Genomic DNA, 20,309 nt, shown 5'->3' with positions numbered 1-20,309 from the left:
TCAAGTGTACACAGAAATAAATATTTAGTTTAGCAATGTTTTTTTCAGCTAAATTACATCGATTGTGTTTAATTAATGATAACAGGCAGCATTTACGAACTCTCCGCCTGCCTCTGGACGTGCTTCCCATGTCTTATCCGAGCGCTATGGCTTTCCTTGCTTTCACAGTCATTTTATGTGTGTATTGTAATCTTTATTCCATATAATTGCTGGATTCTGTAAAGGTGAGTGGCGTGCTTTCTCTTGCTTTGCCAGGAATAGGATTTATGCTCTAAATTAAACCCTGGGGCTAAACCGTTACTGCTATTAGCTTTAATAGCTAAACATGACTTACATTTATTGGCTTTGACTGGTAGCTTAGCAGCACCCATGCTAATTAAACCCGCCGGCCTGTGATTACGCAGCGTGTTTCTGAGACACAGGTGACTCATCTGTCCCGCTCCGGCTCCCAGCGTTGGGGTTTTAATCGATGTCACCCTGCGCATCCTTTGGCGGGATAACAAAGTGGTTTTGCTGAGCAGGGACAGCTGTAGAGATGTAAATATTCTCTAAAACAAAGCTACACTGCAACAGCATCAGTATTGACCCCTGAAAAACCCACAATGCATTGACTGTGTCCGAGTTGCTACAGCAACAAGCATACAAGAGACATTTGGGCAGACCTTCATATCAGGTAGCACGCCTGTATTTAATAGATCTATCTCGAAACGCTCTAAACATGTACCGAAAGCAATATTAAGGTCATACATTGCAGCAGCAAAGCAGAAGATGAGTTTTTGTTTCCAATGTCAACTCAAAAAATAAAACTAAAGGATGTGTTTTTTGTTCGGCTGGTAAAAGCAAAAACATAAGACGGAGAAAAAAAGATTTGGAAAAGTAGAAAGTTAATAAAACCTATGTCCAATGCACTTCAGATTTTTCCAATCCAATTTTATATAATGTACACTCATGAATGGATTTCAATTTAGACTGTATTGTGAATCTAAAGTTAGCTGCCTTAGAATGAGCATAGGTTAGGCTCAAGTCCAACCCACATCTATGTGATCGCTGGTGTAAAGCAAGAGGACTACAGACATTTTCCTGTTGGCTGCCAAATGAAATGAGGCAAAAGAAGTAGGACAGAAGGAGCTGAATCACAAAGATCCACGACACCTGGCCTGGCACAAGCCGTGTCGCCACAGTGATTAGGACAGTACCGCAGATGGGCCGCACAACGCCTGACTTCACTGCCTCTTTCATCGGGACAAGACAATGAGGCTTGACTTGCATCAGTTGTTCCACAGATTCAAACCATGTCTAGAGGGTTGTTTTAAATCTGGTTTCTAAACAGCCAGTCACACTAAACTTTTCATTTCAATGACTTCCACTTATACGTATATAATGGGAGAATTTGGCTACGTTCCAAAGTTTAAGTTCAAATTTCATCACAGATGATATATCTGTCAGGTGATCACAAGGGGACAGCACTAAGTACAGATGTAAATCAGGTCCAAAATTTTAATTTCTGTTAAAGTATTAGTTTACTTCCACAATATGTCATCCAAGAAGTTCACGTCTTTCTTCAGTCAAAAAAAAAATTAAGGATTTTGAGGAAAACATTCCAGGATTTTCAGTAGCGCCCAATGGGTTGAAGGTCCAAATTGCAGTTTCAATGCAACTTCAAAGGGCTCTACACAAAATCCCAGCCGAAGAATTTTGCTTATCTAGCAAAAAAAAACAATATATATATTTTTAAATACTTTTAGACCACAAATGCTCATCTTTCACTAGCTCTGTGATGCACATGCACATCTTCACGCTTTGTGGAATCAAGTTGGAAAAGTCACGTGTGGTTAGTTCTTCATCTGTGTACTCCAGTTCAAAAAAGTAGGGTAGCGCGTATCTCATTTTCTTCTCAAACTTAAAAATCGTCCTTGAATGTTTTCCTCAAAAACCTTAATTTTTGACTGAGGAAAGAAAGATATGAACATCTTGGATAACAGAGGTTCGAGACTCCTTTGAGGACAGCAAGTCAAGTTTATTTACTAATTAACCAGGGCTGGATGGGCAGGCGAACCAATGAATTAAAATTAAATGTATAGTACGTGTAGTATAAATGTATATAAAAGATTTAAATCATATTTTATGTCATTTAATATATGGGCCATTCTATAGAATTGGTCAGAATTGGAAACGTCTTGAAAAAAATTGCATGTATGCAAATTGTATAATATCCAAGGTACACATTTCTAGTAACTGTGCAGTTAATTCTCTTATTGTACTTTCAGAAAGTTTTGAAATATTTGTCCAAATTTGTCACTACCGAAACACCGTAATATATAATTTACTAAGAAGGTATATATTGACCTAATAAGATTTTGCTTACATCTAGATTGTATATAAATATTTTTCCTGTTTGCATATTTTTTGTATTAATTTTTTTCAGAGGTAAATCCTTAAGTCAATTTCAGAATATTTCAAGTGTAATTTATGAGTTTTTTTTTTTTTTGTATCTTGAATCCAATTTTTCTTCCTAAAAGGCAAAAAGTTGATCATACTGATTTCAAAGTTAAGGATTCATTAGACTGAATATACACTGAACCAAAAACTATCCTATCATCTTAGTTGTCAATTCAATATACTTTATTTTCGACAAAACATCCCATCCCCATTTTCGGTAGTGACAGTAATGCTTTGGTAGCAACCACGTCACATTACAGAATTTTAACTTGCATACTAAAACATACTAAAATTTAGTTTACTTCCCCCAAATATGAGAATTATGTGTTTCCTTTTCTCACTACCAAAACAATGATGGCATGTTTCAGTAGTGACAATTCTATGGGATAATACCCCCCAAAAAAACAAAGATGTCACTATCAAAACGCTTTGGTCATGACAATTTTAGATACTTTTAAACCTAGCTCAAAGATGCTAATCAGCATCATAATGTATATACACATACATTTATACATACACACACACACACACACACACACACACACAAATATACATTTACACATACACACACACACACACACACACACACACAAATATACATTTACACATACACACACACACACACACACACAAATATACACATACACACACACACACACACACACAAATATACACATACATACGCACACTTATATACACATACGTACATACATTTACACATACATACACACACAATTATATACACACTTATATACACAAATACATACACACACATATACACTTACATACACACTTATATACACATACATACAGTCGTGGCCAAAAGTTTTGAGAATTACATAAATATTGGAAATTGGAAAAGTTGCTGCTTAAGTTTTTAAAATAGCAATTTGCATATCCTCCAGAATGTTATGAAGAGTGATCAGACGAATTGCATAGTCCTTCTTTGCCATGAAAATGAACTTAATCCCGAAAAAAAACTTTCCACTGCATTTCATTGCTGTCATTAAAGGACCTGCTGAGATCATTTCAGTAATCGTCTTGTTAACTCAGGTGAGAATGATGACGAGCACAAGGCTGGAGATCATTATGTCAGGCTGATTGGGTTAGAATGGCAGACTTGACATGTTAAAAGGAGGGTGATGCTTGAAATCATTCTTCCATTGTTAACCATGGTGACCTGCAAAGAAACGCGTGCAGCCATCATTGTAGTGCATAAAAATGGCTTCACAGGCAAGGATATTGTGGCTACTAAGATTGCACCTAAATCAACAATTTATAGGATCATCAAGAACTTCAAGGAAAGAGGTTCAATTCTTGTTAAGAAGGCTTCAGGGCGTCCAAGAAAGTCCAGCAAGCGCCAGGATCTCCTAAAAAGGATTCAGCTGCGGGATCGGAGTGCCACCAGTGCAGAGCTTGCTCAGGAATGGCAGCAGGCAGGTTTGAACGCATCTGCACGCACAGTGAGGCCAAGACTTTTGGAAGATGGCCTGGTGTCAAGAAGGGCAGCAAAGAAGCCACTTCTCTCAAAAAAAAAAAAAAAACACCAGGGACAGATTGATCTTTTGCAAAAAAGTATGGCGAATGGACTGCTGAGGACTGGGGCAAAGTCATATTCTCCGATGAAGCCTCTTTCCGATTGTTTGGGGCATCTGGAAAAAGGCTTGTCCGGTGAAGAAAAGGTGAGCGCTACCATCAGTCCTGTGTCATGCCAACAGTAAAGCATCCTGAGACCATTCATGTGTGGGGTTGCTTCTCATCCAAGGGAGTGGGCTCACTCACAATTTTGCCCAAAAACACAGCCATGAATAAAGAATGGTACCAAAACACCCTCCAACAGCAACTTCTTCCAACAATCCTACAACAGTTTGGTGAAGAACAATGCATTTTCCAGCACTGTCCACACTGTATTTTCTATCCCCTTCACCTACCCCTAACCCTAAACCTAACCCTCAGAGGGAACTTTCTGCATTTTTACATTCTCAAAAAAAAAAAACTCATTCTGTACGATTTATAAGCTTATTCCCCCATGGGGACCTCACTTTAGGTCCCCACCGTGACACAAGTCCTCACCAGTCTGTGTGTATTCAGGTTTAGGTCCACACCAGGATATAAAAACAAGTACACACACATTTACACATTCATATACACACACACATTTACACTTACATGCACACATACATACACACACACACACACTTATATACACACTTATATACACACATACACGCACACATACATTTACACTTACATACACAGATACATTTACACTTACATAGACACATACACACTTACATATATACACACCTACATTCACACACACACACACACACACACACACACACACACACACACACACACACGTATATACATACATTTACACTTACATGCATACGCACTTACTTACACATACACTCACTTATATACTTACACTTACATACACACACATTTACAGTTACATACACGTGTATGTGTAAATCTATGTGTGTGCTGGTGTATAAGTGTGTAAATGTATGTGTATGTGTGTATATAAGTGTGTGTATATGTACAGTTGCAATCAAAATTATTGAACCCCCTTGACCTGCAAGACATTTTCCTGCAGAGAACAAAATTTTGTAAAAGCAACTCAACAAAGGGATCAGTACACTATTGGAGGAAGTTTATTAATACACATTTCAGTAATTCTGAGAACATAAGTTGATGAATAATGAAAGAAAATCAAATTGGCTCTAAACGTTCATGTTCACATTGATTCAACCCCTAAATTTAAAATTTGGTGCAGAATCTTTTATTCTTTAAAATCACCAATTAATGCTGCTTGGAAGTGTCTGTCACCACTCTACTGCAATCTTGGCCCATTCCTCGCCTCAAAAAACTTTCAGATCACTGATAATCTTTGGTTTTAACTTTGCCACAGCTTTCTTTAAGTTCAACCAAATATTTTCAATGAAAATTAAATCTGAAGTCTGAATAGGCCACTCAAGAACATTCTATGACTGATCCCTGAACCAAGCATAAGTAGATTTGGATGTTTACTTTGGCATGATTGTCCTGCAGGAAAGTCTTTTGATCACTAGCTTCAGTCTTTGGACCAAAGGCATCACAATTCTTGTCAAAATGACCTGATACTTCAAAGAATTCATGATGCCCTTTATATGGTCATGATTTTCACTTCCTGCTACAGTAAAACAACCCCATAACAGGACTGGCCGACCTCCAATTTTGACGATGCAGATAGTGTTCTTCTGCTCATAAGTTGCCATTTTTGCACTAGACATACTGCTGATCCATACACCCAAAAATTTTCAGTTTGGTCACATCACTCCATTAAAACATTCTTCCAGAACAACTCCACAGGTCTATCCAAATCAATGTTAGCATGTTCAAGTCTGCCGTTTTGTTCGTCTTAGTCAAGAGTGGTATTTGGCAAGATGCCTCAACATGAAAGCAATATCTGGCTAGTGTTTATCTTATACACTGCATTGAAATGTTTTTCCTCCTTTCGTCGGGTCATCTTGTAAGTCTTTGTCTGTACATTGCAGGTTTTTCTCAGTTGCTCTGACCAATATTTGATATATTATGATATTGTGCTTTTTTTTTTCAACATCCCTCAAGAGGTTTTCTGGTACAACACACTTTAAACTAGGGAATGAGGCTGCCAGCAGTGTCTCTATGAACTTGTAATGTCTTAGAAATGCTCATGTAGCCTTAGACTTTCTAATATAATGAAAATATTTCTTCTCTATAGCTTTTGTGAGAGCTCTGTAGACTTTACCATATTTGCTACTCAGCTTCAGCACATGCATGGGCTAAATGTATGTATGTGTAACAGCCCAAGCTAATTCAGTTTTTTTTTATAATAGAGTTAAAATAGAATAAAATTTGGTTCCCTACCATAAAAGTAAGTCACTTAAAACGGCAATATTGAATAGGGGTTCAATAATTATGACATAGCTGTGTTATTAAAAAATCCTATAATTAAAAAACATTACATTATATATTGACATTATCACTTTTAATATGCCAGCAAACAGTTTTAAATGCAATTTTTATAAAGTTCTGGATCTTCAGAAAAGTTTGTATTTGTAAAGTACTGCAGTCTCTGGGGGCTTGAATAATATTGATTGCAACTGTATGTGTGTATGTAAGTGTAAATGTGTGTGTGTAAATGTATGTGTGTGTGTAAATGTATGTGTATGTAAGTGTGTATATAAGTGTGTAAATGTGTATGTAAGTGTAAATGTGTGTGTATGTGTGTATATAACTGTAAATGTGTGTATATAAGTGTATGTATGTGTGTAAGTGTAAATGTATGTGTGTGTATGTATAAGTGTGTGTATGTATGTGTATATTTGTGTGTGTATGTAAGTGTGTATATGTATGTGTAAATGTATGTGTGTAAGTGTAAATGTATGTGTGTGTATGTATAAGTGTGTTTATGTATGTGTATATTTGTGTGTGTATGTGTAAATGTATGTGTGTATATTTGTGTATGTATGTGTAAATGTGTATGTATGTATGTTTATGTATGCGTGTATGTGTACCGGTGCTGGTCATATAATTAGAATATCTTCAAAAAGTTGATTTATTTGACTAATTCCATTCAAGAAGTGAAACTTGTATAATGTATACATTCATTCCACACAAACTGATATATTTCAAGTGTTTATTTCTTTTAATTTGTATGATCATAACTGACAACTAATGAAAACCCCAATTCAGTATCTCAGAAAATTAATTACTTAAGACCAATACAAAGAAAGGATTTTTAGAAATCTTGGCCAACTGAAAAGTATGAACATGAAAAGTATGAGCATGTACAGCACTCAATACTTAGTTGGGGCTCCTTTTGCCTGAATTACTGCAGCAATGCGGCGTGGCATGGAGTCGATCAGTCTGTGGCACTGCTCAGGTGTTATGAGAGCCCAGGTTGCTCTGATAGTGGCCTTCAGCTCTTCTGCATTGTTGGGTCTGGCATATCGCATCTTCCTCTTCACAATACCCCATAGATTTTTTTTATGGGGTTAAGGTCAGGCGAGTTTGCTGGCCAATTAAGAACAGGGATACCATGGTCCTTAAACCAGGTACTTGTAGCTTTGGCACTGTGTGCAGGTGCCAAGTCCTGTTGAAAAATTAAATCTGCATCTCCATAAAGTTGGTTAGCAGCAGGAAGCGTGAAGTGCTCTAAAACGTCCTGGTATACAGCTGCGTTGACCTTGGACCTCAGAAACCACAGTGGACCAACACCAGCAGATGACATGGCACCCCAAACCATCACTGACTGTGGAAACTTTAAACTGGACCTCAAGCAACGTGGATTCTGTGCCTTTCCTCTCTTCCTCCAGACTCTGGGACCCTGATTTCCAATGGAAATGCAAAATTTACTTTCATCAGAGAACACAACTTTGGACCACTCAGCAGCAGTTCAGTCCTTTTTGTGTTTAGCCCAGGCGAGACGCTTCTGACGCTGTCTGTTGTTCAAGAGTGGCTTGACACAAGGAATGCGACAGCTGAAACCCATTTCTTGCATGCGTCTGTGCCTAGTGGTTCTTGAAGCACTGACTCCAGCTGCAGTCCACTCTTTGTGAATCTTCCCCACATTTTTGAATGGGTTTTGTTTCACAATTCTCTCCAGGGTGCGGTTATCCCTATTGCTTGTACACTTTTTTTCTACCACATCTTTTCCTTCCCTTCGCCTGTCTATTAATGTGCTTGGACACAGAGCTCTGTGAACAGCCAGCCTCTTTTGCAATGACCTTTTGCTTGTCTTGCCCTCCTTGTGCAAGGTGTCAATGGTCGTCTTTTGGACAACTGTCAAATCAGCAGTCTTCCCCATGATTGTGTAGCCTACAGAACTAGACTGAGACCATTTAAAGGCCCTTGCAGGTGTTTTGAGTTAATTAGCTGATTAGAGTGTGGTACCAGGTGTCTTCAATACTGAACCTTTTCACAATATTCTAATTTTCTGACATACTGAATTGGAGTTTTCATTAGTTGTCAGTTATAATAATCAATATTAAAAGAAATAAACAATTGAAATATATTCGTCTGTGTGGAATGAATGTATAGATTATACAAGTTTCACTTCTTGAATGGAATTAGTGAAATAAATCAACTTTTTGAAGATGTTCTAATTATGTGACCAGCACCTGTATGTGTGTGTGTGTGTGTGTGTGTGTGTGTGTGTGTGTATATGTATATATATATCAACAGATAGTAGAAAGATCTTAATAAACATCTTTGATTTGAATACTTAAATGCTTTTTAAATGTGTTTTTTTAGTTGTAGGACAGCAGTTTGCATCAATTCTGTAGAATGGCCCATATAGGTAGGACTGATTTCTTTGTACTTAAACATGCAGTACATTAGCAGATACACATGGAAGGTTTTTTTTTCCCTTGCCAAAAAAAAAAAAAGAGAGAGAGAACCACTCTTAGCATTCTATGTACCAGAATGCTGGGATACTCATCTACATTTGGAATTAGAAAAAGATTCAGGAGTATTTCCCAATATATGAACGCAAAACATTTCTAGGACAAAATATGGCATACACACCTGAGCTCTTAAAGTGGTCCGGGCTTGGGTGGTGCTGGGAGGGTGAGTTGCAGGTAGAGGTGACATGCTCACTTTGCAGCATCTGACCCGTATGGGGCCCCAAGGTGGCATAGTCGGCAAAGGAGCAGGGGGCACCCCGCTGGTCACTGGGCCCAGAATAAAATCCGTAATCAGGGAACCCTGGAAAATATACAGAGTAGGTGGGACGCAGTTATTAAGAAGAGAGGTGTTTATATGATACACAAAGATGAAGTGACTGAGGTAGTGAGTTACAACATCACAACATGATGCCTGCTAAACCAAATGACTAGAGAGATGCTAGCAAAGGTCTAAAGAGAAACCTATGAATGAACAGGTTAGATATGGCGAACACAGTGCAGAATAAAAAGTGGTTCAACAGAGCTCTGTCGTTGATGTTTATTGGCCATAAACATCAAAAAAGGATGTTAGACGTCATTAACGGACACAAACACACTTTTCATTGGAATGGCGGATTATGAACGCCTCAGAGGACGCTATTTGACGGCTCCAGCAACGCTGACATTTACAGCTGGTCTTTTCAATCCTACGTGCAGGTTTGACATACAGAGGGCAATAAAAGTCTTCATTGGCCTTTCAGAAACAGTAAGATGATCCAATCAGAGAAAGCCAGGATCCACCACACGGGCTTTTCATCTTGCGTCTTCCCCTGCCGCACATTTGCTTTTCATCGGGGTCTGGGACCTGCAGGAGCGTCCTGGAGCGGTGCCGAACATCACAGCGCTGATTATGCCCTCAACAGCTGCCAAGAGTAATCTGAAGCTCTAAGTAGTTTCTCTGTCATCAGCTTCGCAACTTTCCCTCACCGTCCGCGGTTTGTGGGCACAACGCCTGCCTGTCAAATTACACTCAAGTGCTTGAGAAATGGCACCACTCCAACACCGCCTGCTTACTGTAATACATGACTTGAGGAATCACACAAATGTACTGCTGTAATGATTCCAATTACATCTCTGTCTAAACTCAAGCTTTCAGTGGACACATATTGTACAAAACTAGATGTATGCATATGCAGATGAATGAATTCTCTGAAACTGCTGAATTTAAAGCATAAATGTATTAATTAATCTGTCATCATTTACTCATCCTCACATCATTTCAAACCTGCACAATTTTCTTTTCTATAAGCAATACAAAAGATATTTTGGTTTTTAGATAATTGAGTTTTATTTTGTTTGTAATCCAATTGACATTCACTCTATGGATAAAAACATTCTTCACATTATCTTATCTTCATCATTATCATATTATGAGTAAACGATACGGTTTTCATTTTTGTCCTTTAAAGAAAGCTGAAATGATGTGTTCAATGTCATGAACACCCACAAATCCAATTCTGCAGAAGTCTGTGGAGTTTCCTACGGAGTTCTGTGTGGGTCACACTGGGGTTGTTCCAGGTCACCGCTAGGCTTCCTGGCTCTTTAGTGAAAATTGGACATTCCTGTTCAGAGTCTTTTGGATCTTTCTCTCCCCACCGTGCACTGTTGCTCAGGACTAAACCGACTTTCACGCTCGATCTCAACTACAAAAAAGACCACAACAGCAAAACAAAGGCCAGAGACACCCTTTTCTTTTCGTAATCCATTTTTTTCGACGTGCATTCTAATCGCCAGTCGTCCTTGAATTTTAAAGTGGGTTTTCTGCTCCCCGCTAATTAGACAAGCTTCCGCTGCCTCTTCTGCACTCTCTAATTAGATCTTTAACAACAAACAAGAGTCGACCTCTACACAGACTCCTCCATTTGTTAAATGGCTGAGCAGGGCGTGGGTTGGCGAACGCGCGACGTGGCCCCCCTCCTGCGACGTCTTCGCGGAAACCGTACCGCACGCATTCCACGAGTCGCAGATTGCCAGGACACCACAATGGCGGCTTCCTGTTCCATCTGCCTAATTCTGCCGATTACAGGATACTGGGAGAGGCAGTACACAAAGCCGACATTCACACACACAACGGATGTACACAGCTGCTTTGTTTATGCTGACATGGACAATTAGCCCTCAGCTGCACAAGGCGCTCAGTCGGGAAGGTCTTATCTAATAAAGGCAGGGAAAATTACCTTTATTGTTCAGGTAGATTGCCTCTAATGATAGTGCCATCAGTGTAAAAGGATATGAATAAAATGAGGCTGAAAAGAGCTCTTCAGCTGGATGGCAAGACAGCAGAAGCAGCCATCTGGGAGTGAGCCGCTGCCTGATTATCTTCCTCTGCTCATTTTCTTTTCAGAGCATACAAATGATTTACTTTCACTTGAGCAAAGGTGAGAAACAGAGAGGGATCGGACAACGTTGCTCTGACATCAAAGTTAGAGAAATAATAGCTTTCCTCTGATCTTTCTAAAACAACACATGTTCTCTCGCAGCGTGTTCCAGAGGCAGCGAGCGTCTCCTCGGGGGCTTGCAGCGATGTGGGTGTCTGCCGCAGAAATGTGTTTAGTCGGCACGCCGCAATATGTGTGCAAATTAATGGTCTGCTAATGAACTCCAATCGAATGCTGTTTTAGTTGTATGGACATCTGCTGTAGCGCTTCATCAATAACACAATATTCCAGCACATCACCGGAGCTTGATAATTTAGCTGGCAGCATGCTAAAGCTGGAAATCTCTGTTACAGCAGTCTGGCCATATGAGCTAATGAGAACAGGAATACCACTACATGTGCCACAAATATGCATTCCAGTTTAAAAAGTCAGCAGAAAAAGAACAAGGAAAATGACCTTGTCTTTATGGTCTTTAGGTAAAGTAACAATTTGAAAAGTGGATTTAAACTTAAGTTTTAAATCCTTAACGCCATATGACCAGAGTCAGGTTTGATCATATAATTAATTACATATATGAATAATTAAACATAAATACTAAATAAAAGCATTCCCCGACAAACAGAATTTTCTGCCATTTATGAGATGACGTTTCCCTGGCAATTTGTGAGACACTGCTTCCCTGGCAAACACGGAATATTCCGCTATTTAAGAGACATCGCTTGCCCAGTAAACACGGAACTTTTCGTTATTTGAGAGACAACACTTCCTCGACAAACACAAAATTTTCTGTTATTTTAAAAAAAGACAACGCTTCCCTGGCAAACATAATTTTCTGCTATTTATGAGGCACTGCTTCCCTGACAAACACGGAACTTTCTACTATTTATGTAGTGTTGCAAAGGGGTGTAAAATTTCCAGAGATTTTCCAAAAATCCCAGGAAGTTGCCAAAATTTACTGGAAAATTTTCCACCTTTTTGCAACCCTATTTATGAGACAATGCTTCCCCTGCAAACGCAGAACTTTCCGCTGTTTATGAGAGAACGCTATTTATGAGGCAACACTTCCCTAGCAAACAAGGAACTTTCGCTATTTATGAGACAACGCTTCATTATTTAAGAGATGTTTCCCTAGCAAACAAAGAATTTTCCGTTATTTCAGAAACAACGCTACCCAGCAAACACAGAAGTTTTTGTTATTTGAGAGACAACGCTTCGTTATTTGAGAGACGTTTCCCTAGCAAATAAAGAATTTTTCATTATTTGAGAAACAACGCTTCCACGGCAAACACAGAACTTTTCGTTATTTGAGAGACAACGCTTCGTCATTTGAGAGATGTTTTCCTAGCAAATATGGAATTTTCCATTATTTGAGAAACGCTTTGCCAACAAACAGAACTTTTCACTGTTATATGCTCAGGGGCATATACTCCTGAATGAGTCCAGAATCTCCTGACCAAAAATACAGGTGAAGATGATGCAGAAACAAGCAATCTTGTATGTAAGCAGATGCATATGAAAAATAATGCGATCATTAACAATAAATAGTATATAAATAAAAACTTCCTAATGTTACAGAGTAAAATGTTGATCCAGGAAGTGGAAAACAACTGTGAAGCTTTGGGGATGCAAATGGAAGCAATCTACTGATTTTTTTTTTTTTTTTACTTTGATCATAGTACTGAATATGATCCTGATGTAGTATTTGATAAAAACATGATTTTCTCAGCTTTTTGCTCAAAATGTTGCTCAATAAAAAGTTGCGTACACTTTGCCTATTAACATTTCACTTTGCCTACCTCACACAACATTGTGAGCAAAAGTCTGAGTTAAAAATAATAATAAAAAAAAACGAATGAAATATTGAATTTAAAGACATTAAAATGAATAGAATTCCACCATGACCTTATTGAAGTAACCTGGGGTAAAGTGCTTACTGAATGGTTCGTTCGAACAATCTTCTGGTCACCAGTCCTGACCACTATATTACAGCAGAGCGTCTGAGGCCTGAATTGCATTGAAATCCCATAATGGTTTTAACATCTGACAGCAACTACTTAAATTCCATAGCAACCGTAAACAGGAAAGCGAGCGAGTGTGTGCAGGTGAGGTTCTCAGGTGTGAACTGCTGAAGACTTCAGCTCAGCTCCTAGTTACAGTATCACTGTCGATCATATCTTCAGCCCAATTATTAATATTCCAGCTATCAGCGCGAAACAAAAGACCCCTTCTTCCATTTGTTTCTCTTTTTTCACTCTCTCGGTAGTCTAATTGGATGTAATTACTCATCTGCAAAACAAATGAGTGGGTCGGCGTTGCCGTGGCGACCGGATCACCGGGCCCAGCAGTGCGAATCGTTCGCCGAGCCTCATTTCTGACGATAATTACCCCTCTCCTCTCTCTTTCACTCTCACCATCTCTCTCCTGAACAACAGAAAGGACTCGTACAAAGTTACAACTCCAGTCATCACTGTTCTACTTGTTTTCTTTTTTCCCTTTTTTTTTCTCTGCGTGCAGTCAGCGGTGGGCCGGCTCTCTTTGAGTGGATAACGGCTCCCCTCGCTTCCACTTTACCAGATCACAGAAGTGACCTCAAACTGCCTCTCTCTCTCACTAACACACGTCAAACAGTCTAAGAGCTTTCGATCACATTCACAATAAAACACAGGCCACTGTCTCTCCTCTGCCACTTACGCAGCTGAGCTGGTTAGGAGTGCATCAGCGAACAAGTGTGTGATTATCCATACACACACACACACACACACACACACACACACACACACACAAACACAAACACAAATCCCTGGTGGCCATTCGAACAAGCCACTTCATGGTGGTTGTCAGTTAGTCCGTCATATTGGCCCCCAAATTAGCTTTGAATTTCAGAGCAGCTGTAATTAGCCTCTTCATTTCCACCTAAAGTCAATTTAGAAAGGGGGAAAAAAACACCCGTGCCTAGATTTAGCTTTCACTTTCCATTTAAAACAGTCCTTTTTGACCGAACGGCTGGCTAATTAACATCACTAGACCCCCTTTTCCGTAAGTGCCGACATTTAATAAATAATACATATTTAATGTCTTGTCATTTTGGTGCTCAGAAAGGCTTTGCTAATGAATATTAACACATGATTTATTCAGGCATTTTCTTGCATACTCTCAGGTCTCTCTCAGCGCTTTTGTCTGGTTGAATGACAAAGTAACCTCACAAATCCAGGACGGTAAATCTAAATTAGTGACGGCTCAGTTACAAAGCTTTTGACACCGAGCATTATGATTTGTACATGCACACAGCAGGAAGACACCCATCTTGCACCTCCTTTTTTTTTTTAAGTGACAAATTCTAAAGTCTACTTCCTGATCGAACTGAAAGTTGAGTTATCAAGAGCTCAGCTTTATCGGACTGTTTTGTGTTCTAAAGTACTATATTTCAAACTATTAGAATTATACATAATTTTAAAAATAATATTACACTACACTACACAGAACATTTTTATTTGTAAATTATTTCAAGTTTATTACCATCACATTAAACAGATTTTAAAAAAGCAGTCTGACACAGTAGTATAAACACAGTGGTATAACGAGCACACTTGTGCCCTAAAGAGAGCAGCCTGGAAAATGGAGCGCAACTAAAGAAAACAAAGCTAGAGGTATTTCGTATTGCATGGAGGGAAAGTACTTTCTCCTACAGAAAAGCCTTAAAACTGTTAGGTCTTATAACTTTTTGTCTCTTTGAGAAGAATACAATCAACCACAAGAATTTATTCAATACAGTGGCTAAATTAACGAAAAATAAAGCATCAAGAGTTGACATTTCCCAACAGCACAGCAATGACATTATGAACTACTTTACTTCAGAGATCGATACTATTAGAGATACAATTATAACCATGCAGCCGTCAGCTACAGTATCACACCAGCGCTATAGATCCCTTAGGATCAACTTTTTCCATTCTTGGACTTTTGTTGGGGGGCTTTGCTGCTGTAACTTCAGGTGCATTTTTTATTCAATTTTCCAAGGGAATTTACACCACATGCAGTCCAGCAGGAGCTCGTACAGTGGGGAACCAGAGAGCCTGTAGTTTAATCTCACCTCAAGCACACGAGCCAAAACAGCACTTCACAGAGATGCTTTTCAAGGCTCACAGAGCTTGTTGGGATGAAATGGATAATGATCTCAGATAATGTGAGGTATTTTGCCAAACAGGAGCATCTTCATGCCCAGGCAAGCGGGCAGGCGGCCCACTGTAGCAGAGCGTAACAGAACATCTCATCTGCTCCCTCGAATACAACCCTGTAATACTACCATGCTTCTATCTGTTAATTAACACGAACGGACCTGAACCTATGCTGCATTTTGTTTCGTAGTACCAATAGTTCTGTGGGGGTGGGGGGGGGGAATGAGACCAGCAGATTTCATAGGACACTGAGGTTAAATGCAGCAAGCGCTGGCCATTGAAAAAAGCACTGACACAGGACTGCTTATTCAAGAGAACATAGCTCAACACCGCACACTCCCACAATACACCAGGGCACAGGAAACTGCCTCCACTGCACTCCATCTGCTGAGCAAACTCATCACTTTCCACTGATCTGTTAGTGTCTTATGACAACTACCAACTCACTGGGGAACGAGGAGATAAAGACAGGAGGAGAGATGGAAATAGAAGATGGTGGGATGAAAAGGTGAGAAAAGAAAAGCTGCACATGATGAGGTCAACTAACAGAGAGAGACACACACACAAGTCCTTTCTGCCTAATGATCAGGAATGGATCGATTCGCATATGGCAACCTCTGGAAAAACAAGCATCCCATGATCCTCCTTTGAGAGACCACTGCTTGCTCTGAAAGGGACAGAGACATCCAGAGGGAGATGTCTCAGCAAAGCAGGAAAGGACGAGGCACATCAGTTGGAGACACATGCCGCCAGTGCGGTGCACCAGGGAGATCGGCCTCCAGAAGGCTGTAAGGAAGTCCCTGCGGAGTCAACAGTCTCTCCCATCGCTCTGTCAGGTCCAAGGAGACAGACCTCTACCTGAATCACAGAAACTCTCACTTTAACAGGAAACAGCAGTAAAAAGGGCACTGCAGAATTTAGATGAGGGTTTGAGTGCGATCGTGAAAGCAATTCACCAAGACAATTTCCTCTTAAGTGCAATCGCACTAGGCCAATAAAATCCAACTGAAAGGGAACAACAACAGTGTGTTATCAAGTCTTTGAGATGTTTAGTCTGTTAGCTACAGTATAAAGTTCTCATGTTACTGTTGGAGCACCATTATTGTTGAGACATGACTCACTTCAACGTTCTCCCAGAGCTCTGAACTTCATCCACTGTAGCTGCAGCATTTCCCTGGCACAGTGTTGCAAGCAGGTCAAGCATTTTAATGTGATGTTTAAAATCAACAATTTAAAACTTTGACCTTTACAAGTGCATCCAATGATTATCTGACAATCTGGATGGTGTATTATTACATACTATGTGTATCTTCAGACTTTAATGCTGGAGGGCACACTTCCCATAATGCTTGTCATGTAGGGCAAAATTCAGAATTGACTCAATTTCAGTTAATGAGTGTGAATTTGAATAGAATTGGCCATTAGCGACAAAGTTACAATGCAATGACAGTAAAAAGGATTCAGTTTGCCAAGAAATTCAAATTAGGCAATGACTTAATGTAATAAATAATATGCTGAGATACATGAACTAAATATAAATTTCTATAGTTGACATTTTTAAATATCTATCCATTCATCCTAAAACATGAGATTTTCAAATGTTTTTCATTTCTTCAAACTTTGAATGTTGGCTTGACAAAGCCTTGTTTGAAAGCTTTTCTAGTTAAAACGACTGTTATTTCTTGTATTCAATTCAACTTAATTCAAAAAGCCATTCTGAATTAAATTCTGAACATTGCACATCCTTGGTTCTTAAATCCTCTATATGTTGACCAAATTTTTGGCTGCCGTTTAAGGGATACTTCATCCAAAAATAAAAATATCCCCATGATTGGCGAGATTCACACAAACATGATCTGTTATGTCTAACATGAACGTGTAGTTAACGGTTGGGGGAAAATTTAGATGTGTAACATATTAGATCCATGCATTACAGCAGATCTGTCTCAATGCTAATTAGACATTAAAAGAAAAGACAGAATCACTCGCTGCTCTTGATTAAACTACTTTGTTCTTGTTTTTAATAAAAAATACAATTAAAAATGGCTATATTTTGAATAATAATTACTATATTATTATTCACAATAGAGCTATTTTTTTAAGAAAAGAATTGGAGAACACTATACAACATTTGCATATGCAAATCGTGCTTGGTGGTTTTGATTTGGAATCTTTACAAAACTTGACTTTTCTCAAAATCAACTCTGCTGACTTTATTGCCTTCAAACCGCTATAGCTCAGTCATTTTTGGTCCAATTCCAACAAGTCATATATCACTTTGAAGGTATTTTAATGGTCTGCTCATTTTGCCAGCATGGGTCACATTTTTTAACATAACTCCGATTGTATTCGTGTAAAAGAAGAAAATAACATACCCTTAAGCCATCCTAGATGTGAGTAAATCATGGGGTAACTTACATTTTTGGGTGAACTATCCCTTTAAACCTGCATCACTTGTGGTAAGGATTCTAGGTGATCAACTGACATGAATACACTCCTCTATATAGCACTTCAGAGTTATTCACATCAGAGGGCACTAAAACAAACACTTCCCAGGCCACGGAAAAGTTCAGGTTCAAAATTGGAACTGATCTCGGCAGTGCCCTTTACTGATTGGTATTAACCCTGGGAAGGTTGCTAAGCAGAGAACAGTCTGTAGCCAGTCATAGCAGAGAGATTTATCTTGTTCATCAAGGATGCAACGGAAGCTATGAAATGACAGATCAGGACACATGACGAGTGAATAATGTGAAACAGGACACTGGTGAAGGTGAGTGTGTGTGTTTTCGGCGAGGGGAGCAGTGGCCACTCAGAACACAGGCGGTAAAGAGTGTTTACCTGGCCCTGCGTTCTGTGGGTACGCCATGTAGCCGCTTCTTCCCCGGGTAGCCCTACCTGAGCCTCGCGCTGCTGCCACCGCTGCCGCCGCCACGGGTCCGTACGCCGTCGCTGGGAAACCTGCCATGAGAAGACAATGATTTACTAGTGCTCCTCATCTCAATCAAATTTACAGCCACATGAATGCAGCAGAGCTTCAAAGAACATCTCTATTCACACTAATGCAACACACACGGGAGAGATGCTACATCATCGTTCAAATAATTACATATAAATCAAAAGAACTCAAATATAATTACTCGTTTAAAGCGGTGCTAGCAGGACTGATTTACAACCTCTCTCTCTCTTTTCTGGCAACATTTTAATTACAGACAGCACAGGAACACGTTGCCCATGGAGGGACCATCAGCTTTTTCTTTCTCACACTGGCTCAGAAAAATGCAACATATTAAAGTTCATTTGCACTCACTTTAGATGGTTTCAGAAGCTTTTACAATAACGCTCTAACGCGAGGCGAGCAGCACAGAATTATGGGTATTTATAAAAACGATTACTCCACTGAGAGGACAAATGTACTTGTTTGCCTGAACACCACTGGAGAATTTAACACGGCGCCTGTCTTCCTTCATGTGTTAGTAGAGTTGACTGAGATGCATCAGAGCTCAATCCATCAGTGTGATCATTAGTATGGTGGACATGGAGCGTGAGCGGACACAGCAGTGGATTGTGGGATTAATTGCTTGTAACTGAGTGCCTATTATCTCATTGAGAAGCATCAGAGGACATGTGGTTCTCTTTAAGGTCCATAATGGCAGGTAAAAATGACTGTGTGCCACAGCTCATCTAAATGTGTTTCTAGGGGGTTTATAAAAAAAAATTAATCAGCCGTCGCTGATTTCTACTCAATACTGAACAAACTGTTGAATGACATTATGTTTTACAGCATGCAATTTGTTTGTGGTAAACTGAGACCGCTGAAGAATCTACATATTTAACAACAGTTGCAAGTTCAGTGTTCAAACAATGTAATCAAACATAATCATCATCATTACAGAAGGCAACTAAAAAACCCACCAGGCCAGAGTATCTACGGCTCTATTATTTCATAACAAATGTAATTACAGTCCCGGCACTTTAATGAAGGCGTGTATCTGCGTCTGACAGCTGTTCATCAGAGCAGTGAAGACTTACAAGGGGGTCTAACGCCCATCTACAGCATGTCATTACACCACAACTCAGAGTCAATGGCCAGACTCAATGTTTGTAGATTAGATAGGGCATTTTACCCTCTGGTTACTTCAGAGCGACCATTCCTATTCAAGTTTTTCTTCCCGTAAGAGTTGGCACGGCCATTTGTAAATTTTATGGGTCTGGCTTCCAGTCTCATCCGAGTCTGTGTGGTTTTAGCTGTACAAAACAGCTTGTTTTACTGCTTGATATTGCAAATTGGTGTGTCTTACCATATTATTTTAGTATTTTATCTTAATTATGAACACACTGGTTTGTTGTGCAAACAGTTTTACCGTTTACTGCATGTTGTTATTCTTTTCTTTATTTCCCTATAGTGGATAATGAACCGGAAGTCTCACCCATAGGCTTACTTCCGTTTTGGTAGAAAATGGTGGATACTACACTGCAAATCACATATAACATCAAATAATTAAAAAAAGAAAGATTAGTGTTAGAGAAAATGTGTCATATGGGTAAAATGTGGGGGGGGGGGGGATGCAGAGAAAAAATATATAAAAAAAATAATCAAATGAAAAGAAAATTTGCCATATGGCCAGTCAATAAAAATCTAATTAAAAAAAAAAAAAACATTACATTTAAAAAACTAAAAAATATCAATGTAGGCACGTGTATAATAGCTCAGTTTCTGGAACACAAAAAAGAAAGCAAAAAGTAAAAAAAAGGACTATTCCCATATTACACTGCAAATCTAAAAAATAAAAATAAAAAATCTACGGAAAAAAATAATAATTTTCAAGAAAATTAATAAAAATAAG

The 20,309-nt window shown here is 39.1% G+C and overlaps 1 protein-coding gene across 1 annotated transcript in view; it reads right to left on the bottom strand.

Moving 5' to 3' along the window:
- msi2a (musashi RNA-binding protein 2a) overlaps window positions 1–20,309 on the bottom strand; it is a 185,755-nt gene that overhangs the window by 9,778 nt on the left and 155,668 nt on the right. Inside the window, exons 10-11 of the mRNA XM_073829218.1 lie at window positions 18,361–18,423; window positions 8,995–9,174 (exon numbers count right to left, since the gene is read on the bottom strand). Coding sequence (XP_073685319.1) covers window positions 8,995–9,174; window positions 18,361–18,423 — 243 coding nt within the window. The remainder of the gene's footprint in view (window positions 1–8,994; window positions 9,175–18,360; window positions 18,424–20,309) is intronic.

The sequence above is a fragment of the Garra rufa genome, chromosome 23 (genome assembly GCF_049309525.1).
Source record: "Garra rufa chromosome 23, GarRuf1.0, whole genome shotgun sequence".
NCBI classification, from domain to species: Eukaryota; Metazoa; Chordata; class Actinopteri; order Cypriniformes; family Cyprinidae; genus Garra; species Garra rufa.
Note: the sequence above shows the minus strand (reverse complement) of the source record. Positions and strands in the feature narration are given on the sequence as shown.